The sequence below is a fragment of the Chinchilla lanigera genome, unplaced genomic scaffold, assembly GCF_000276665.1.
Source record: "Chinchilla lanigera isolate Chin_1 unplaced genomic scaffold, ChiLan1.0 scaffold00105, whole genome shotgun sequence".
In the NCBI taxonomy this organism is placed as follows: Eukaryota; Metazoa; Chordata; class Mammalia; order Rodentia; family Chinchillidae; genus Chinchilla; species Chinchilla lanigera.
Genome location: NW_004955506.1, coordinates 5,868,138 through 5,890,967, shown reverse-complemented (window position 1 = coordinate 5,890,967; position 22,830 = coordinate 5,868,138). Strand labels below are relative to the sequence as shown.

General features: G+C 50.2%; 1 protein-coding gene across 1 annotated transcript in view; it reads right to left on the bottom strand.

The window, feature by feature from the left end:
- Ube2o (ubiquitin-conjugating enzyme E2O) overlaps positions 1 to 22,830 on the bottom strand; it is a gene marked incomplete at its 5' end in the record, with an annotated part of 58,351 nt that overhangs the window by 10,155 nt on the left and 25,366 nt on the right. The window contains 3 exon segments of the mRNA XM_013506022.1: positions 320 to 417; positions 2,249 to 2,359; positions 2,534 to 2,593. Coding sequence (XP_013361476.1) covers positions 320 to 417; positions 2,249 to 2,359; positions 2,534 to 2,593 — 269 coding nt within the window.

Here is a 22,830-nt window from a genome sequence, read left to right as displayed (position 1 = left end):
GGTACAACCAAGCAGCCAGCAGTGGTAATCTAGAGGTGCCAAGACGTCCAGAGGCCTAACATTCTTCTTCCACCAACAGCTCACCCTCTGCAATAGTACAAGACCCAAAGCCTCACCTGAATGCTCACTACTATGAAAGTGTCAAATAAAGCCCACTCTCTGCAGATATCCTAAAGAAAGATATTTCACCAAGACAAGGCAGACTCTATCATGTTAGAGTCCTGGATTAGGCTTGTATACAGCCCACAAGGAAGTCCCATCTCCCCATCTTCCACAGGCTGCCCTTCCTCAGCAGATGAATCTTGCTGGTGAGACCCACCTGGCGCCATTGGACAGCTTGAGGATGATCTGGTTCTTCAAGTCATAGACCTTCCCCAGCCAGCAGTCATAGGCGATGTAGTCCCCATACATGAAGGGCTGCAGAGCGAGGGCACAAGATAGTGAGAGACAGAGGAGACACTGCTGACAATGCCTAGAGCACAAGTGCACAAGGCTCTGGAGAGCTCGTGTGTGGACCAGTCAGCTACTGGACTTACACAACTGCCGTGCAGGTTCCCTGTGGCAGTTCCAGGCTGTGCCCCCAAGTCTTGCTCCCAGCAGGAGGAGGAGGAGGAGCCAGTGGTAGGGGGGCTGCCTAGGGGACGCAGGACAGTCTGGAGGGGCAGAGGAGACAGCCTCACAGCTAGGAAGTGGCTGAATGGACAAGTGAGTAAAGGGCCAGGCTTCTCACTGTCGAAGGTGTGCCCCGAACAGAAATGGGGGAAGAGAGGAAGAGCTGGAGGTGTTTAGATCAAATCAGAGGTATCAAGACAAACATGCATATTTTAATACACATGCAGACTAGGCACCGACATAGTTAGGAGGACTGTACATGTGTGTTATATACATGTAAGTGCTTCCTAATGCCATCCAAAAACGGGTCTAGTACAATTAGCACACCTAGCATCCAGATCTTACTTGGTTTCTTTTTGTTATTTTTGCTGTGCTAGGAATGAACCCAGGGCCTTCAGTGTGCTAGGCAAGCGCTCTACCACTGAGATACAGCCCTAAGATCTTGATTTTTCAAATGCCACCTTTCCCTGAAAGGAACTAGGTCCTTGGAGAACTGGCTGATTCCTGGGCTGGATCAGAAAGAAAATATAAGATGAGCTGAAACACCTCTTTTTATCACAAAGTGCTTAAAAAAAGAAAAGAGAGAGGTAGCCTTCTGAAAAGAACCCAAAGGCTAGCCTGAAGGCACTTCCATCAGCAACACAGAAAGAGTAGCAACGAGTTACGACCAACTCTGAGGTTATCTTACATAGAAAAAAAGCATAAATAAGCTGCCTGTAATCTCAGCACTCTGAGAAGCTGAGGCAGGAAGACTGCAAGTTTAAGCTCAGCCTGGGCAACTTAGTGACTTAGGGAGACCCTGTCTCAAAATAAAAGAAAAAAGGGTTGGGGTTATATAGCTCAGTGCTAAGACCCTGAGGGTTCAATCTCTAGTTTGGGGGGAAAATTAAGAAAAAAATAAATGAGCCAGGGCTGGGGATTCAGCTCAGTGGTAAAGCTCAATGGCTTCGTTTTGGTCCTGTCGTCACAAAGTAAGTGAACAAGTAAGTAAGGGGCTAAAGTTAAAGCAGTAAAGCTCTTCCACACAGCATGCCAACTAGTAACTATCAGAGTCCTCCGTTGCTCTTGCTCCTTTCGCTGTCTTCCACTGCCATGTGCCACCCTGCTTTGGAGCCAGCCAATTATGGACTGAAACCTCTACAAACTGTGGGCTAAATAAAGCTTTCCTCCATTAAAAAAAAAAAAAAAAAAAATCAAAACAATTAGAGTGCCAGGTGTGGTGGTGCACACCTGTAATCCCAACACTCAGGAGGCTGAGGCAGGAGTGCAGTGAGTTTGAGGCCAGCCTGGGCTACATAGCAAGAGCAAGGAGTGTTAGAGGAGAAAAAGCAACAGGTAGAGAACCACTCCAATGACCTCTGCTGGGGCTGGTGGGGAAGGATGTGTCATGGTCTTGTGTCTGTTTTGTTTTTTTTGTTTTTTTGGGGGTTTTTCTCCGGTACCAGGAACCGAACTCACGACCTTGCACTTGCTAAGCAGGCGCTTTTGCCGCTGAGCTAAATCCCCAGCCCATGGTCTTGTGTCTGAACGGCTCGCTTGCAAGCTCAAGCATGAGGCCACCTGCAGTGAGCTGGCTGCAGTGAGCTGTGCGCTGCTGATCACAGAGCCGAGAGAGCACTCAGCAGAGGCCGCTCACCCAGATGTGCTGCAGGTCCTTGCTGTTGACAGGGTAGATGATGCAGTTGGTGCCGATGAGCTTGACAGCGCAGTCGATGTTGACATCTATCACTGTGCCACACTGACTGTCCTGAGGAAGGGAGAAGGCATCTAGGCCAAGGCCAGCAGGGGAGACCCGCCCAGACAATCCCCAGGTGGCCTCCGCCAGAGCCAGGTCACTCTCCCGCAGAGAACGGGGCAGGCACACTCGAGTTCCAAGGTGGTTACCCTGGGGCCCAGGCCAGGGTGGGGACCCAGGACTCACGGTGGAGCGCATGTGCCGGACCACATCTCGGGGCACCACGGAACGATCCTCTAGTTTCAGCTGTGGAAGAAACACAGGTGTCAGAGGTGAGCTCTGAAGCCATCAGAAGACATCCTTTTCTTCCAACTTCTCTCAGGTGTACCGCCCGTATAGCAAGTGTGCACAACCATAAATCTTCAGCTGCAGGAATTCCCACAACCTGCACATAGCCCCTCACCAGCAGCCAGATCTAGAGGTGGCACATGTCCCACCCAGAAGCCTTCGGTGTGCCCTGTAGTCACTGTCTCCTACCGAAGGCCAACACCAGGCTCATTGGAGGTACTTTTGTTTTTTTGTGATGGAACCTGGGGCCTCGCTCATGCTATGCGATACTGCCCCCGCCAAGCACTGAGCTCAGGAGGTGTTCCTGATCACGCACAAGCAGAGTGTGGCTGAATGACAGAACACAAAGGCCTGGCTTTAGGGCAAGTTAACGGCCTTTGCTGTGAGCTAATCCTTTCCTACCCTCTGCAAGCGCCCACCTCCAACCCTAGCTATTCAGCGCTGAGGAGAGGGCTGAGACCTGCACAACTGGGGTGGGTGGGTGGGGTCACCCTGAAGCCAGGCTGTCACCGTACACTGTGACACTGCATTCTAATCTGGCTTATCCCTCGTGCCTGCTGCAGCCTGCCCCTTATCTAGGCACCGCAGAGCCACCAGGCTGCTGAGTAACTCAGGATGGCTGGCTACAGGAGCCTGGCCATGTACCCAGGCGCCTGACCCGTCCCTTCACAGAAGCCCTGGGGCAGCTGCCACAGCTGCGGCAGCCCGGCTGCTGGATCCCCGTCCCGAAGACCAGAGAGCGGCCGGTTCTCCACCAGAGCAGCCTGTGTTCTCTTTTGCTGAGTTTTTCCGTCTTCCCTCACTGACTCACAGGAATCGGTGGTCCCTGTGTCTGCTCACCAAGACCCCAAACCACAGGGTGGGAGAGCTGCTCCCTCAAATACTACTCCACTGGACAGCCCTTAGCAGCAGCCTCTCTGCTCACAATCCCTGGGCCCCAGAAAGGGGACACCACACCATTGAAAGGCAGAACCAAAGTGCTGAAATTATGGCCACAATGACTACAACTCTATCAGTAGGAAGTAAAGGGAAACAATGAACCCCACCATCAACCAGCAGTGCAGAAGCTCCACAGGCAACGCACGCCCCACTCCAGAGAACAAACCAAGCAGTTCTACACAGGGCCCAGGGCAGATACCAAGGAGTCCCGACAGCCCAGGCCCGTCTGCATACGCAAAACGGGGGTGCTCGCAGCTATCTCGGGGTGACTGCTGTAGGTCTGAACAAGCAGGGAAAAAAGTACAGACACACTCATAGTGCGTGGGGCCTAGGCAGTGCTCAGCCAGGCTGGCTGTGGCCACTCCAGACCTCGAGGCCCGGGAGGCGCAGGTGGAAGCTCCAGGCTCTTCAGACAGGCATTTCAGGAGCCAGGCTGCGGAGGCGCACAGGGACACCACTGCCCCTCCAACTCAGAGAACACTGCGTGCTGCGGTGCTGTGCCCGTGTCTCTATTCTGAGCTGTGGTATTTTCCATGCTGCCCCACCCAGCCCAAAGCCCTGCACAATTCAGTCTTCAAAAAGCCACAACTGGGGTCTTCCCAAGCCACCACAGAAACTGGGAACTGTGGTGTGGGAACTGCAGGGGAGAGGGACTGCACCATGTGGGGCAGAAGGGTCCACAGGGAGAACCCTGCACATCACTCCCTGGTGGCATCTCCCAGGTTAAGAGCTGCCCAGAGAGAAAGACGGAGCAGCACAGGCATGTTCTCCTGCACACACTCTGTCCAGGCTCCTGCGCCCCCAGTGGGGGAGGGGAAGCTGAACCTACGCTGAGGCTGAAGCAGGAGCAACGTGGCAGGCAAAAGCTGGTGCAAGGGCAAAGCCAGAGACTGCCAGGGTAGGCGGAGCCACGTTCCCGAAGAAGGGTCTCGCAGCACCCACCTCCTGGACACTGTCTCGGGGCTCCTTCTAATGCTTTCATGACCAGGAAAGTGCTGGGAGCAGGAGTCTGTGTGGGGCGGGTCACAAGGGCAGGAGAGGAAGCGGAGCCACCATGCAGGCACTCGCTCTTCCCGTGCGCAGTCCCGAGCGTGACCAAAGGTGTCTGGAAGGGCAGCCAGCAGGGCTCTGCACTGTGCACCAGCAGTGCTTCCCACTCCGCATGCCTCACATTCCTTCCCAATGTCCCCTTCGCTCTCCCTGCTCCTGGCACCGTCCCCTGCTTTACAAAGCCTCTGAGTCCCCATCCTGGAAGGAACCACCGTGCTCGGGGCACCTGTGAGCTCCAATCCCTCTGCCTCCTCACAGCCCCATGTCAGGTGTTTTGTAAGTGCTTCACGTCTCCCCTACAAGCCATTCCACAACAGCATGGAATGAGCACTATTATTACTGTCATTTCCATTTTCAGAGAAGTAAACTAAAACAGAGAAAGCAAATAACTTGTTTAAGGTTCTTGCAGCTTTACAGGGGAGGAGGCAAGACTTGAAATCAGCAGCCTGACCAAGTCCTTTCTCTTAAGGCACATAAAAACCTTATCTCACCTGGCATGGTGGTGCATTGCTGCATGCACTGGGGAGGCTGAGGCAGGAGGATTGTCGAGTTCAAGGCCAGCCTATGCTACATAGTGAGTTCAAGGTCAGTTTAAACTACATAGCAAGACTGTCTAAACAAAACAAAACAAAACAAAACAAAACAAAACAAAACAAAACCCTCATACCTCCCCAAAGCTGCAGAGATAGCAACAGACTGAAATATACTTCTGGCCAGGTGTGATGGCCCCCATCTGTGATCCCAGCACACTGGGAGGCTGAGGAAGGAGGATCACAAGTTTGGGCCCAGTCTGAATAACTTAATGAGACCCTATCTCAAAACAAAAAATAAGAAATGGTCTAGAGATATTGCTCAGTGTAAGGACCCTGGGGTTCAACTTCCAGAACTGGAGGAAAAACTTCTGGCAGCTCCACACATTGTCAAAGATGGTGAGTATTCTGGTCATAAAAGCAGTAACATATTTCTGGAGAGTGTGGAAGGTAACAGTGGTGTACTGGCTGCACATCCCATCAGGCCCTGCCCCTTGGGGTGGCCACTGCCGCTGGCTTCCTCTATAACCTAAAATGTCAAGTATCAAGCCACAGCTGCCAGACGGCACTGGGAGGCCAACACGGGAGGGTGCTGCGCCTGCCCTCAGAAAGGGGGTGCCAGGGCAAAATCAGGGCTGGGAAACAACCCCAAAATCCCTATTGCAGAGGAGGCCCCTGAAGGTGGTTTTTGAAATAACGTTACTGGGCTGGGGATGTGGCTCAGGGGTACAGTTCTTGCCTTGCGTGCACAAGGCCCTGGGTTTGATCCCCAGCACCACGCACACAAATAAAACAGTGTTACAGATAGGGAAGCTTAGAGCTAGAGAGAGATGGATTTCAGCTACCATTATACTCTAAAACTCTAAACAGCCTCCGAGTTTTCACTTCCAGGAGTGCTGCAGCAGCCACAGAAGTTTCCCAACAGAAAAAGGACAAAGAAGACAAGACACTAAAAGGCTATGTCTCTGTATGTGGGGAGGGGCCCAAGTGGGCTGAGGTGGACACGGACTGTCTGGACACTTGTTACCAGGCGCTGAAGCTGCCCGCTGGGATCCCAGGACAGGCAGCCTCTGCTGCCTCCTCCGGAAATAGAAGATCTGTCACGTGCTATAGGACTTTAAGGAATTCACGGCACGGCTGGCTGATGCTGATGGAGCGCTTCTCGTGCCAGGTGCTGTGGAGCCTGGGCCCTGCTCTGCCAAGTCCCTGCCCCAGCACAGGGGGAAATGTGCATCAGGTGGTGCTCAGAGCCATACAGAAAAACAAGGCAGTGGGGATGGGGTGGGGGCAAATGGGAATTGAGGGACCGGGGCAGCTGTCAGGGATGGAGCGTGGAGAAGTATCTGCAGGCCGGCAAGAACAAGGCTCAGAGCAAGGGCAGCCCGTGGGAGACAGAAGCTCACCAGAGCGGCACTTCCGTCCTGTCCTTCCAGGAAGACCACCCTCATCCTGAGGCTCACACTGCTTCTCTGAGCTGCAGTCTTGAGGCCTATGTGCCTCTTACAAGACAACTCATCCCTCAATGAATGCTTGGTCCAGACCCTCATCTGTAACACTGAGCTTGGCTGACCAGGTCACTCAACATTCACTGTAGAAATCTGTTCAAGAGTGAAAAAGGCAAACCAAGGCTGATTAACAGGTTGAACACAGACGAAGCTTAAAAAAAAAAAAAAAGGCACTTCCAATTGGTTTTGAACATCATGGCCCTGTAGGAGTGGGTGGCCCTCAGGTTGGCCTGCTCCGTACGGCCAGGTATTTGACCTAGGACTTATGCCTGGTCACCAGCACCAGAATCTGGAACACTAAACAGGCTCCTCATCCAGCTGGGAGCTGCACGAAGTCCAAGGGCAGGCTTTAGTGGGGACTTAGTTGTACGTCTCAAGGCTAAGAACTACCAGCCACACCAAGGAAGGCCAAAACAGGAGATGTGGTGTCCTTCAATCTTGGAAGCACACTCTTCCTGTTCTCAGGGAACTAATGATGTCATCAGTACTGGCTCTTGAACCTACGACTGGGGGTAGTTGCCAATCTGAAAGGCTCAGCTTGAGGCCAAGCACCCAGGAGGCTTAATAGAGTCCAGGACTGAGGCCTAGTCTAGTCCTAGAACTCAAACACAGCTCACTGCCAGCTTCACACTGTGTCTCTGGTGAGGAGAAAACAGGGGACAGCTTGTAGTGGCCCCTGACTTGGGTTTGTGTTCAGAGGCTTCACCTTTGCTTGACTAAACCAGGCCTAAAAAAAAACCAGGTTCTCAAGCAAGGAGGGATGGCACACATTTAAGCAAGGAGGGATGGCACACATTTATAATCCTTTCTACTGAGGCTGAGGCAGGAGGATTGAACCTTCAAGGATAGCCTGAACAGCTCCGTAAGACCATCTTAAATAAAAAGTACTGGGCACGTAGCTCAGTGGTAGAGCGCTGTCTAGCATCATCTGTGAGGTCTTTGGTTCAAATCCCAGAATGCATCCTCCCCAACAAAAAAATCCAGATTCACAAAAGGAATATGAAAGTACCCCAAGAATGGAAATTTCTAAATACTGACTTGCACCCCCTGGCAATGGGCAAAGAGACACCCCATTGGTGGTGGTCTTCATTAGTCAGGGGCAGAGCAGGCTTGTTCATCCCAGCTTGATGGCCAAAGCTGCTCATGCCGAGGGCACATAAAATTCTAACCTTGGCCTCTGTTCTCCTCTTGGGTCTTGAAGGGGAATGAATCAAACACTGGACTTATAGGATAGTAGCAGATATAGTAAACTTTGGCGACAAATAATGTAAGCACAGGGTACGTGCCCTGTTTTGAGAAAGAAATTTAAAACTCGCTCAGGCTTTATTACAAATCAATGTGTACACAGGAAACAAATCAAAACCTATCTGTCACTCTAGGCCAGTGATGGCGAACCTTCTAGAGCTTTCAACTACACAAATCACCTGCTGGGGCCCAAGTGTCACAGGTTTGCCACCACTGCTTTAGGAGGTATAGTTTTCTGTTTTGGGGTTTTCTGAGATGGGGTCTTGCTGTATAGTTTGGGCTGGCCTCAACTCAGGGCAATCCTCCTGCCTCAGCCTCCTGAGTGCTGGGATTACAGATGTGTGCCACCACACCCATTTTAGGAAAGAATTACTGGTTGCCTTTTGCCCCTGGTTCTCTCCCAAAATGGGTTTTATAGTAGTACATATTTCAAAGTTGTTGGATACATAAGAGGCATTAAGATTAAGAATCAAGGCGTAGGTGGGTATGGTTGTGCATGCCTGTGGTCCCAGCACTCAGGAGGCTGAGGGAGGAGGACCACTGAACTCCTTGCTAGCATGGGCTGCACAGGGAGTTCAAGGCCAACCTGAACTATAAAATGAGGCCCGCTCTAAATACATACATACATACTAACTTGCTGCTTCCCAAGGGGTAAAAACAATCTGAGAAACATTAGTTCTTCTGCCTGCCCCACCCCTATAGTCCAAGTAGGGTCTGAGTCCTACATAGACACAGACAAAGAGTGAAATAAGACACAAAGACCAGGGGGAGACAGGGTTTCTTATCATGGGACCCTGAGTGCTCCTAACCAGCCCTTCTCTGTCTCCCTGCCCCGCTGAGGCTGCAGCCTGAAGGAAGGGCCCTTCGTCCTCCCATGTCCCTGAACCAGGATGCCTGCCCAGTGGCCCACGTCGCTGCACAAGCCCTACCTCGCTGCAGGCTGACCCCATGGCACCACCAGGCTGGCGGCACTGCAGTGCAAGACGGAGGCTTGGGTGTCAGCTGTGGCTGAGAAATCCAGTCCAGTTTCGGGGGAAGAGGAAATCATTTAATAGGAACTTTTTTGCAACATAGAATCAAATCTTTTCTTAGTGCTTCCCACAGATTCCAGGCTCCTCAAGAATACAAATGTAAAATGAGAAATATAGACTTTTTTCAGTACTTGGGATCGAACCCAGAGTTTTCACACTGATCTACATTCCTTGCCCTTTATTTTCTTTTTAAATTTTGAGACAAGGTTTTAATAACTCACTAAGTTATCCAGGGTAGGCTTGAACTAGTTATCCTTCTGCTTCAACCTCCCAGAATGCTGGGATTACAGGAGTGTGCCACTGTGCCTGGCTAGAAATGTACATCGTCTCTGAAGAATTTATAAGAATCTGGCATAACAGGGAGGGTGGAGAAGGGGCAGACCCAGGACATTCATCCCCCAATCCCCCGCGCTCATGCAACATAGTGACCTGAGATACTATTCATGCCAGGCTGCAAAGTTTACCCAGTGTGGACCTCTGAAACAGTGCCTGGAACCCTAGAAGAAAACAAGCCTTAGTGCCAGGCATGATGGTGCATGCCTGTAATCCTAGTACTCGGGAGGCTGAGGCAGGAGGATCATTGCAAGTTCGAGACCAGCCTGAGCTACAAAGGGAGCTCAAGGCCAGCCTGAACTGCATAGCGAGACCCTGTCTCAAAAAGACAGGAAAAAAAAGAAAAAGAAATAGGTCCTAGAGAGCAGTGTTTTTCAAGCCGTGGGTCATGATCCATTAGTGGGTTATGGGACCCATTTGGTGGGTCACAGCCAACAATTAAAACAAAAAACTATCTGTTTGCATTATACATAGAATGAGTACTATTTTACCTTTTCAACCTTTTCAATTGCATATATGATATACACATGCCCTGGTTCACCATGTGAAATGTTTACTGTGGGTCAATGTCAAGAAGTCTGAGATTCTTCCTCCACCTCAGTCTCTGCCCCATCCCCGTGCCCAGCTTTTTGGGTTCTCTCTGGCTAGGATTTTTGCCAGTTCCATTCAATGAAGAGCTGTCCCATCTCATCAGCACCAAAGCAGCCCCAAGCAAACTCACACAGATCCAGCACTACCACATTCACACTGGACATTTCTAGGGGTAGAAACTCATGACTCTGGCCTTCCTTAAAATGTTACTATGTCAGCTACAACAGTAAAACTAGGATGCTGGGTGTGGTGGTGCACACTGTAATCCAAGCACTTGGGAGACTGAGGCAGGAGGACTGCTAAGAGTTGTAGGCCAGCCTGGACTACACAGTGAGTTCAAGGCCAGCCTGAATTACATAGTGAGATCCTGTCTTCAAACAATCCCGTCTTCAAGCAACAACCAATAAAACCAGAAACGGCATAAAACGGGGCTTCCTGTTATAGCTGGGCCCCTTTTCTAGCCTCTTCCCAACTCTACTTCAGACTGGACTGGGATGTGACCAGTCAGGGATTCAGACTGTGCCTGTGTAAGGACTTTCTCAGAGCAACTGACCATCATGTGGCCGAGTCACTGATAACCCAGCAATCAGCACCTGTCCACTTGAGGGCAGAAGGCTCTACTAGCAGAACACGTGGATGGGGGGCTTCACGTGCTTGATAAGAGAAATGCTGGTCCCCTAGCTAGAACTATCATCAATGCTATGCTGCGGAAGCCATTCCACACAAGCTCTGCTAAGCCTAAGGACTAAGGCCCATTCAGTCCACGGCTCTTGAGCACTTACCATACACTCAGGAGGAGAGAAAAGTACAGATACATCACTAGGAACATGTCTTGGCTTTAGGGAACTGACATTCCGAAGGGGAAGAAAAAATGAAACTACACCCGAATGCTTATTCATAGGTGAACACACTGCTGATCTGGACGGAGGGACAGTAACTCCTGTTCTAGGATAGCAGAGAGAGGAAGGCAGAAGCTGGACGGCACCCCAGAGAAAAAAGCACCCGATGTCTCACCTTCCCCAGGAACCTTCCCTGCACTCACATCACAGACTGAAGCACACAGTCAGGCAGCGCAGCAGAGCCAGCTTGCTGGGATGGCTGGAGGCGCGGCCCACTCCAGGACAGATAAAGGGGACTGAGTCCAGCTGTCTCTAAGTGAGGGGAAGGACTGCAGAGCGGCGCCTGGCAAGAGGCCAGGGCAGCAGGCCTGGTCTGCAGATGCTGCTGTGCTTGATATGCGGTACAGGCATTTGGTGGCAGGAGCCAGGAGTGAAGAATGAACATCTTTAGGAAGAACAGGCCTCTCTCCGCAAGAAGTACCAACAGAGGCAGAAAAGAGAAAAGCACGTTTTTACATTCTGTTTTTGTCCAGCTTGACTGGGCTACTGCCACCTAACTAATCCATCTGACCTTTTTTTTTTTTCAGCACTGGGGAGTAAACCCAGGGCCTCTGCACTGAGCTACATCCTCAGCAGCCCCCTACCACCTTTACTTTGAGACAAGGTCTCACTAAATTGCTAAGTTGCCCAGGTTAGTCTCGAACTTGCCATCCTCCTGCCTTAGCCTCCCCACAGTGCTGGGATTACAGGAATGTGCCACCACGCCCAGCAGCAGGTGTACCATTTTACTTGTGATAGGCCACTGTGCTGGGGCTACAAGGAATTCGTGAGAGTAGGCAGGAACAGGCCAAGTATGCAGGCATGGGTCACCCACTGCCTCAACACTGCCCTTTAGATAACCCTATGCTCTGCCCACCTGTCCAAGGTCATGTTAGGGTGGTAGTCACAGGAACCTCACACTGTGCCAGGGGACAACACCACACGCTCTGCTTCTTTGGATCCTCAAGGGAGGTACCGCAAGGGAAGGAGGCAGCGCAGGGAGGCACTATTCCCAGTGCTTCACCGCACAGAGGTGGCTGGGGAAGGAATGTCCCGCTTTAAGTCATCCAGGCACCAGGATTTGAGGGCCTTGGTTTTGCTAACTGGTCTCTCATCTGGCATGTGTTGGCCCTGATAGCTGCAGAGCAATTTAAGCCAGGCTGCCTAAGTGTGGGTTCTGGCCCCTGGCCTGCATCTTCCTTGAGCTCACTGAAAACACTGGTCCTTAGGCCCCAACCCACCCCTGGGAAGCTGCACATCAACAAGGTTTCCAGGTGACCTGTGAGCCCTTGCACATCCCCAGGGCAGTGGCTCTTAACAGGGTGGACTTCAGGGTACACGTGGGGGAGCTGTTACAGGCCTATTCCAGGCTCACTCGCCAGCTCCTCCATGATGTTCCAGGTAAGCGCTCCACACTGAGCGGCACTGCCAGCCCCTCCCAGTGTGATATTCTGAAAAGAAGCATTTGGAAGAGTTCCCACAGTAACCCTGGCATATATCCCCAGACTCTGGCTATTCTGGTTGGCCCTTTAAAAACAAGGGAGGCAGAGGGAAATGGCTATACTTTCTGAGCTACTTTTGGGAAAATCCTGTTTTTTCTTGGCAGGGGGCGGGAGGGCATTGGCCTTCTACAGCCAGGCTCTCCCGGACAAGCAGTCTTAAAAGGGCCACATCCAAGTCCAGTGGGCTGGGCCCGCTTTCAGCCACGAGAGACCCATGTGGAGTAACACACCCTCCTTGAACCACACCAGCCTCTGCTTACTTCTTCAACACCTGCAGTTACTATTTTCAGGCAGATGAAATGAATACCATCAGGGTGCCGGTGTCATGGGGCACCAACTGGCCTGCAGACTCCAGGACTGACCAAAAGGACTCCTGGGGGTTGATGTCACCTGTCAGCTGGCTCATTACATCCAGGAACCCTGTGAGACTCATTCCTTCACCCCCATTTCTCCCAAGGCACAGCAGCTTCTCAGGACAGTGAGCCAGGACAAAAATACTAACTAAAAAGTACAACCATGGACTGGAAGAACGATCTGCCCAATGCTCGATCTGCCCAATGCTGTAAGTGCAGCGAGACGAGACTGCAGCAGGCTGTATGGAGGCCACAGGTTGCAAAGCACAGATCTGTGTGCAGAGTGGGGGCATACGAGACTCAGGTCCTGCTGGGAATACAGCAGTGCCCCCACCCACCAGCTGCCAGACACCTCTTTAGGGATGGGTGGCCCTGGGCTAGACAAGCTCTTCCAGTTGCAGCTCCAGAGCTTCTGCCCATAGTGTCCTCAGGGGCCCTAACTACCACCTGCTCGGTAGCATCCTGCATGGGCCAGATCTCTGCTCTACACACAGGGACCACCCATCTGAAGCACGAACCCCCTTGGATTCCCAAAAAGGCCAGCTGAAAGTTAAAGACCTGCTCATCAGCATGGCCTGAGCTGGGATCCAGGGTAAGGCCTGGACAAGGCCCCGGGCAGTTTCTCTCCCAAGGAACTAACAGCTCACCTGGAAAAGCCAAATGCACACAAAATAATAATTTATGAAGACTGCAACAAGATCCAGAAATTCATACACAGGTGCACCAGATTTTAGATATACCAGAAAAGACATCTGAAGAAAACCCACAGGAAACCACACAGTATTAACCACCCTCATGTGTATGTGCTCCAGATTTCCTACTCTACCCCCTTCTGAGCAGTGACGCAGCCAGTTATGGACATGCGCAGAGCCTGAGTAGGACAGCAACACAGTGTGTGCAGAGGTGACCTGAGCTGGACTTTGGAGGCTGTCACCAACACATCTCAGCACACAGTGCTACAAAGGGCTCTCAGCTGCTGAAAGAAACAGCACCTTGCAGGCCACGGGGCAGGAAATGGGTTATCTCAGGCGCAGGTGAGAATGGCAGGAGCTAGAAATGCATCTGGGACTTCACTGACACCACCGGGCACCAAGAAGATGGTGTTGTCCCACTCTGAGATAAGAGTCCCGTCTGGGGGAGGGCGGAGCTGGGCCACACTGGGTGAGCCTCCAGCTTGGTCCTTCCCTGTGGACAGGACAGCCCTCTGTGAACCTGTAGCACCTTGGGGGAAGGCATAGCTACAGCACAGAACCAGGACCAGTCTTCTGATAATTGTAGCCACACAATTATGCATAAAACTTCCTTCCTCTTGGGAATGTATGGCCTCCAGAGGGCTCTCTGGTCTCACACGGGAACACATCTCATCATAGACCTGAATAATCTTGAAGTGCAGGAATCTACTTCTGGAAGCTGTGCTTTACAGTCAGCAACTGCAAGGTGGTCTCTGGCAGGGTACAGTGCTCTGCCGGTCTTTGAGAAACAGCCAGTGGAAACCAACAAATGGCCCCATAAAACAGGGAGCACTGTATATACTTCATTTAGCAGTGCTGGAAACACAAGACTATGAAGCTGTGGAAAGTGGAGGTGACCCTGATAGGTCCCTTAGTAGAAGGGTCAGGCTTTAGGGCAGTTGTTTAACAGAATCCTCAGAGAAGTGCTTTTAAAAAGACAGATTCCTGGGCTGGGGATTTAGCTCAGTGGCAAAAGCGCCTGCCTGGCAAGCGCAAGGTCATGAGTTCGGTTCCCGGTGCCGGAGAAAAACAACAACAACAAAAAAAACAACAACAACAAAAAAATAAAAAGACAGATTCCTGAATTTTCACCCCAGACTTAGTGAATGACTGTCTGGATGAAGACGGGATCTATTTCTTTTTTAGCTTTTGGGGCGGTGAGGATAGGATACAGGGCCTCATGCACGCTAGGCAAGTGCTCTACCACTGAGCTACACTCCTAGCCAGGAATCTACTTTTTAACGTTCCCTGGGCAAGCCTGATATTCCACCTATTTAAAATAGCTCTATTTGGGGCTGGGGGTATAGCTTTGTGGTAGAGCATGACCTGTGCAAGACCCTGATTCCAACCCAGCATGTAGGTGGGGGGCAGCTCTACTTCAATCAGCAATTTTTGCCTTTTTTCTAAAATAAAACATACCCTGAGTACTTAGAGATATTTGTTTTAGTTTTTAAAGGCTTAAAAGACACAAATCTGTAGATCAAGGTGCAAATGCATGGCAGCCGAAAATAACCGTGAGATTCAATTGATATCTACTGCTTAGCATTCCCTGACAAGCCCTCCTGTGATTCAGCTGCTGGGATAGATACACAGGCACCAAGTCCTCAAATAGATGTGACTCTGACTCAGTGACCTCTGCTCAGGTGGGCCAGATCCAGGCTGGCCAGAACCCAAGCCAATGCCACGAAGCAGCTGGGCTCTGGGACATCTAGCAAATGGCCCTGCTGACTGAGAGAAGGGCCTGCCTCAAGCCAGCTGCCGCCACAGGACAAAGAGCAGATCCTGCCAGCATGAGTCCCTGCAGCCTGGGGGGCACAGTTTTGCCACCTTGAAGACTTCTAGGTGGCAGTGCAGCTTCCTAGGCCCATGCTGTGGCCATGATGACAGCTGGGTCACTGGACAGGAGGGGGCAGCGGTGCTTCCCACACAAACCTGAAAATCACGTGGTCCAGCTGAAACACGTATCCCAAGCTTCCTGGTCCACGCCTGTGGTGACAGTCCTCAGGACCCCGCCGTTCAGGAGTTCCTGCTGCTGTCTTCACCTCCCCCAGCTCTGAGCCCACAGAAGAATGATGCAACCCTTGGGCAGGAAAAAGCTGCCACCCCGCCTCCTGCAGCAGCCGGAGACACAGAGTCTCACCTTTGTCCAGTGTACCAGTGCTGGCTCCCAAATGCTGAAGATCAGCCACTAATCAATAGCCACACTCTGCAAAATGCATCAGCCGACCTTCCTGGGCAGGCTCACATGGAAAAGGGTTCACTCAGCACTGCTATTTTAAAAAATGCAAATCTGATAGGAAAAGGCAGTAAAAATATTATGTGAAAGCCTTGGGTCCACGTCTGTTTCTTTTCTCACAGGCCAGGTTCCCACTGAAGAGAGATTTATGGAGAGGAGTAGGGGCTGATACTCTCATGAAGTACTGGCTTCTGGCATCATTTTCTCTTCCTTTTTGTTGTTTTGAGACAGCGTCTAACTATATAGGCTGGTCGTGAACTTATGGTGATTCTCTGCCTCAGCCTCCTGAGTGCTAGGATTACAGACGTGCACCACCCTGCCCAGCTGGCATCATTTTATTTTCTTTATACTTAAGAATCCAGATCAATCCCAGCGGCCAGAGAAGATCATACCAGACCTTCCTGTTGACAAACAGCTAAGTAACCCCAAGAGCAGGCAAGGAGAAGCCACACCAGACAACGGGTAGGCTTCTCAACCTACCGAGTGACCGTCAAAATACCACTGGTTCTCCACTTCCCTACTCTTTCCAAGAGAAAGCAGGCTGTGGTGTTGCAAGTATGCACCTTCCAGAAGGAATCAGTAGGATGGCAAACGCATGGGAAGCCAAGGAGGGAGGGCACAGAGCTGCGAGTGACAGTAAGCGGGTCTCATGTCAGTGGTGACAGCAGGCTGTATAAACTCCAGAGCCCAGGACAGGCTGAGGTTGCTGAGTCAGCAGAGACAGCCTTGCCACTCACCTCCTGTGCTCCTGACACCAACCCTCACGTGTGTCTTCCTGTCACTCCTCACATCACCGGAACTAGGTCAGGATGAGATCAGGCACCTGCCTTCTAAGCCACGACAGCCAACAAAATTAAACACAAATACGCAGTGGCCTCGGCAACTGGGGTGACTGGGAAAGTGAAAGACTCACCTCCACCAGCCTGCAAACGATGAGGACAATAAACGCATCAGTTCTGTAGTTATCTCCAACAGGCTATTTGTCCTTTCTTCCGAAAATGGGAAACGCTCACAGCTACAAGTTTCCCAGAACTGAGCCCAGCTGTAGGACAGCACCACAGATGGGAAGGTCAGCCTGCTGTCATCTTGTGGCTGACAACGCATAGTGCACCTCCCTTCCAGAGATGGCAACACTGGAGTCGCCCTCACCGGAAAGAGTAGGGAAGTGGAGAAGCCCCTGGGGCACAGGACACGACTGGGGTGACGATCTTCTGCACTCCCCAGGCTGGAGTGGCCAGCACCACCGTGAATGTATAAATGCGTCACAACTGACGGCGTGGGCGGCACACCCACTGAGAAGGGCTGGTGCTTTCTTTATAGGTAAATGCCATTGCTTTCCTGCCTCTCTTCCTGGGCTGGCTCTACTACACTCAGTTCCTGGGCCCTAAGAGGTGATCAACAGGTTGCTGGGGTCTGAAGGACACCAGGAAGCAACACCAGATGTACAGAAAGGTCCCTCCAGCCTCCAATGAACCGGTATTCAAATGCTTCTAAGGACCCCAAGTCCCATGTGCAGGAAGGTGAGACCAGTAAGGCACCTCCAGGGCTCCACTATGCCCTTCCTTTAAGGGACTACCACGGCCTGGAGGGTGGAGGCTGGAGGCTGGAGGCTGGCCCATGCATGCAGGGCATGACGGTGATGGCCTTAAGATCTCTGCGTAGGTGGTAAGAAAGCCAGAAATGTTCTCTCTCATGCCCTCTACATGCCCACCACTCCCCTGTGCTTTCCCAGCTATTTCAGAGTTACTTCATGCATCAGTAACTGAAATGCAGATTATGCGCAGAAGCCCAGCTTACATGAAGGACACAGGGAGGGTGTGAGCAGGAGGTGTCTAACATCAACCTGCAGTTCCCAGGCCTGTGCTCAAGTCCCAGCTCTCCACCCGCAGGGGCTTGGCAGACATAGAGATTCCCTATCAGGAAGTCTGAGCTTCCAATGGTTTGCCTCCTTTCGTTTATGGTATGCTGCTCATTTGCTGTATGGTAGACCACTATTCATTCACTCAACAAACTACTAGGTTGGGAGATAAAATGCCAGATGCCAATGAAACATCAGGATCCATGCAGAGCCTCAAGAGGGTGGGAGGATGCACCAGCTTACGGGAAGCCTGAGCTGCCCTAGGGAATAAAAGTGGCTTTTCCATGTGCCCCAAGTAGCTAGCTGCACCCAAGTGTTTGCTCAGATGTCACTTCCTCACAAACGGTTCTCCAGCCACTCATCATTCATTGTCTTCCTGTCTCTCATCGTATGTTTCTCTCCAGTGCTTCCTGTTCCCTGCCCTGTGGTCCCTATTGCTAGTGGGGTTTAGAACGTGAGCTCCTTGTGGCACTCCTGGCAAGTTCCTGGAACACTTCAGAAGAATGCACCCAAGGGGTGGAGAGGTACGCGCAGGGAAAAATCCTGAGAGTGGGGAAAGACGTCAAGAAACAGTGGTCAGCAATGCCCATGCTGCTGAGAGACCCAGTGTGCCAAAATGACAGCAGCTGGGGCCCCTGGTTCAGTGGTCCCAGAGGGTGGCGCAGGCAGAAGCCTCACTGGCAGGGCTGGAGAAGAGGTGGTGACCAGGAAACAGGCTGGGATGGAGCTCCTCTGGATCTAAGGCTAACGAGGGAAGGGAAGAAGGTAGGTGAAGGGCCAAGGAAGGATCTCTTTAAGACTTAATTAAAAGTGGGCTGACGCAGGAGGCTGCTGAGGGAGAGTTTGAACATCGGATGTGAAGAGGTAACCATGGAGGCAGCCAGGGTGTGCGTCTACGAAGGAAGCACAGCTCAGGCGAGGACCTCCACACTGAGGGGCTCAGCTCAGGAACGCTGATACTTTTGCAGATGGGTTTCCCAACTGACAGCTGGAAATCTCTTGGCCAAGTAAGGCCAAGGCCAGACTGTGTAACAACAGCATGTGCTGCCATCTCTGAGTGGCAGTTGGCTACCCTGGAACCTCAAATGTGGACAAGCAGCCAGACCCCTGCAAAGACCCTCTGCAAAGACCTTTAACTGTATGAACTCCCTCTCTAGACCCACACCTCTATGGTCTGCTGAAGGGTGGCATGGGCTTACACAGTCGATATCCCAGCCCAGTGGCTCAGCTCTGAATCCTACTCCTGCAGCTACTGGTCCAAAGTGACAGCTCTGACCAGTGTCTATAGTACAGCAACTGCATACAGTGATGAGTTCAGGGGCACAGGTTTGTGCCTTTTCCCAGGTCATGGGGGGTAAGCATGGACGTAGGCTAAAGACTGGAGAGGTGCTTACCCTCAATTGTAATCATCCTGATATACTCCCTTTATTCCTAACTCAAAGACCAGACCTGCACAACTGTGACTCTTTCTTTTCTGAGACAGGGTCTCACTATGTAGTTCAGGCTGGTCTCAAACTCACAGCAATCCTCCCGCCTCAGCTTCCCAGCATGGTGGGATTACAGGCATGTTCCACCAAACCCAGCCAACAGTGACTCTTATGAAACTTTTTTTTTTTTTTAACAAGGGGTAAGAATTAAAAAGAGATGGGGTAGCCGGGTGTGGCGGCGCACGCCTGTAATCCCAGCACTCGGGAGGCTGAGGCAGGAGGATCGTTCCAAGTTCGAGACCAGCCTGGGCTACAAAGTGAGCTCAAGGCCAGCCTGAAGTGCATAGTGAGACCCTGTCCCAAAAAGACCAAAAAAAAAAAAAAAGAGATGGGGTGTGCTTAAAGCAGGTGGCCTGAAGAATGGTGCCTCCGCTTACAACACACCTAACAGGAATCTAAAGTCACTGTGACAGGGAGCACAAAACTTGTGATTTCCCTTTGAGCAAATGTCCTGCATATGTACTCTATATATTTCCACATGGCTTCCGGATAGTTCCAGTGGGACAGGGCTCAGTAATGGGGCAAGCTATAGCATTTAGTGGGGGAAGTGGACCTTTTGAGCCTGTCCAGTATATCCATGGTCAATCTGTTGGTAGTCCTAGAAATAAAGACTTTGAATTTCTTTTTTTTGTGCTTTTTTTCTTTTTGAGACAGGGTTTCACTATGCAGTTCAGGCTGGCCTTGAGCTCACTGTGTAGCCCAGGCTGGTCTCGAACTTGCAAATGATCCTCCTGTCTCAGCCTCCTGAGTGCTGGGATTACAGGCGTGCACCACCATGTCCGGCAAGGCTCTGAATTTCTATTTTCAACAAATTAAAAAAAAAAACCAACAGGGTGGGGGATTTAGCTCAGCAGCACAGCACCTGCCTGGCAAGCGCAAGGTCATGAGTTCAATTCCTGGTACTGGAAGAAAAACAAACAAACAAATAAACAAACAAAAAACAACTCATCATTAAAAAAAAAAAAAATTACGAAGAGAAACAAGGAAAAGGAGCCACTAGGGGTTATTTCTTGTGCTTGCGTGAATCCACTCTATGGACCATGATTTCCTGATCCTTGAAAGAGTTACAAACACACCGCCTCCATTACATTAAAAAGGTTATTCAAACAAGAGTGACAAGGAGAGTAACAAAAACAGTGAGCCAGGCCTAGTGGCACCCACCTGTCATCCTAAGTACTTGGGAGCCTAGGGCAGGAAGTTCCAAAGTTTGAGGCCAACCTGGGCAACCTAACTTAAGAAAACAGTGGAGGTGGGTGGGGCCTGCCAAGAGCTTTAAACACAGAGAACAATGCTGGCACCCTTGAAACAATCCAAAACTTTGTGGCTTTCAGCTTCCTGACCAATTTAAACCTGGGAACTGAGTTCCATGAATCTGGGTAGAATTCCAGTTTAAGAAACAGTCTTTTAAATATTAATACTCAGCCATGACTCCTAACACTGCAGACTCAAATTCATGCCTGTAAAGCCAGGAGACACACTACTACTTCTGGATGGCCAAAGACAGCAGGCAAATCTCAGGAGGTAGCTGTCTGCCTAGACGCTGTGGGGACCACACACATTATTATTACAATTTTTTTTTTGCCTTTTTGAGACAGGGTCTCTCTATGCAGTTGAGGCTGGCCCTGAGCTCACTTTGTAGCTCAAGCTGGCCTCGATTCATTGCAAGCTTGCAATGAATCTCCTGCCTCAGCCTCCTGAGTGCTAGGATTACAGGCATGCACCACCACGCCTGGCAACACACACGCTATTTTACGGCATCTGCATAGAGGTGAGTAAGCTGTCCACTTAACCAAGGTCTAACTACACACTGGGAGGCTGGCACCAATATAACGTCAGTGGAAACAGGTTTGGGGTTTAGGAAACAGTCCAGCATTTAGGATAACAGAATCAAGGACTTAATATATGTAAACTAGTTTTTAAAATAGTCATTACATGTTGAAATGACATTCTCAATATATAGTGGGTTAAATGAGACATATTAAAATGTTTTGTGTTATGGGGACTGAACACAGGGCCTTTGCACTGAACTATGTTCCCAGCCTTTTATTTATTTTTTTTTTTTGAGACAGGGTCTCACTAAATTGTTCACGCTGGGCTCAAACTCATGATCCTCCTACCTTGGGATTACATGTATGTGCTACCATGCTTAGCTTAAAATTAATTTCACCTGTTTTTAAAGATTTTTTAAATGTCACTAAAATTTTTAAGTTACCTATGTGGCTCATGTTGTATTTCTATAAATTAGTAAATTGTTTAAAAGAATAAGCTTAATTTTATCAAAGAGAGGCATATAAAAGTTTAAAGAAATCACCACCAAAAAACAGTCCCCTGCCTCAGCTTTCGGCTGTGCTCCTGAGGCAATCACTTCCTGCCTGCTTAGCTGTTTAGATGTAGACTGAGTAACTCTCATCCCAAACGCTCATGACAGAGGTGTTTGGAGTTCTGTAACACTTCTGCATGTATGTCACAAGATATCTTGGGGACAGGACCCAAGTGTAAACATAAAATTCATTTATGTTTCACACACACCTTATGTATATTAGCCTAAAGGAAACGTAGGACATTATTTTAAGTGCATCCGCATTTTGAATGTAACTAGATCTATGAGGGCAGGTGTGGAATTTTCCACTCGTGGTGTTGTGCCAGAACTCTAAAAGTTTTGGATTTTGGAGCACTTGGAACTTCAGGTTTGAAATGCTCAACCTACACATATTTTCCTCTGTATAAACATGCTTGCATCTACTAACTACTAGTGAACTACAGACGCTACTCATTGACTTCCTGTTTTGGTAGCTGTCACCCCATCTCACATAACCTATGCACTACTGGGAATTTTGCCAGAGACCCGTCCATAACTTTTCTAAATACCATCAGGTGTCTTCTGGTTCTGTCGCTTTCCCCTGGAATCTCCCTCCTGCAGTACTCCACCCTGCCACTCCAACCGTTCCCTGCTCACCACGGTCACATCCCTTCTTCTAATAAACAGTTTCTTCTCTCTGTGAAAATGTCTTTATTTGTTCTCACTAATGAAAGATAATTCAAGCTGGCTACTGAGAACTAAGCCAACAATCTATTTTTGAAACTGAGCGTGCTGAAGATGTTAGTCGATGCGGCCTGGCTTCTGTTGTTACTACTCAGACATTTGTTGCGTTTCACTGCTACACCTCCTGGTAATCTATCCTTCCCTCTCACACTGCTTCTGAGATGCAATTTCTTCCTCTGGGAGCTCCCATTGGACACACTGGGACTTCGCATTCTGCACTCCATGCTGCTAGCTTCTCTTCTTGACAAACCATCTCCCTCAGTGCAGAATTCTAGTTCACTTCAGCTCTATTTTCCAGTTCACATTATTCTCTCGAGAATTTATGCCATTTGCTATTTAACATTTCCACTGGGCTTTTAACTTAATGATTACCGTTTTCAATCTAGAGGTTTTATTTAGTTCTTTTTAAAAACAAAAACCTTTTAAATGTACTGTGCCTCTTTCCTTTGATTTCCATGCTTCTTTTGGCCCTGCAATCCCTTCAAACATGTTAACGCTTCATCTACTATATGAGGTTCTCACTGTTTACAGTTTATAATGAGGGCTGCACTTTCTGTGCCTGGTAACGCCCAGCAGCAAGCCATCACTCCACATGGCCTGCACCACGGAGGGTGCGTGCTCGAGGGGTCTTGGCTATGCCTTTGCACAGACCTCCAAGAGCCTCGCCAGCCTTTGTCAGCTTGGGGGCTCCTGGAATATGGGCATGATCAATGCAAGCTTTCAACTTGGGTGTTTCCTAGCTCACTTCTGTCAGTTCTCCCCAGTGTGGCACAAAGAAAGACAAGCTCCTTTACCATTTCTCTGGTCCCAGGAGAGAGACTCCCCCCAATTCCACTTTCCTGGAAATGGGTCGTTTGGGGATTTCCATTTGTTTCATGCTTTA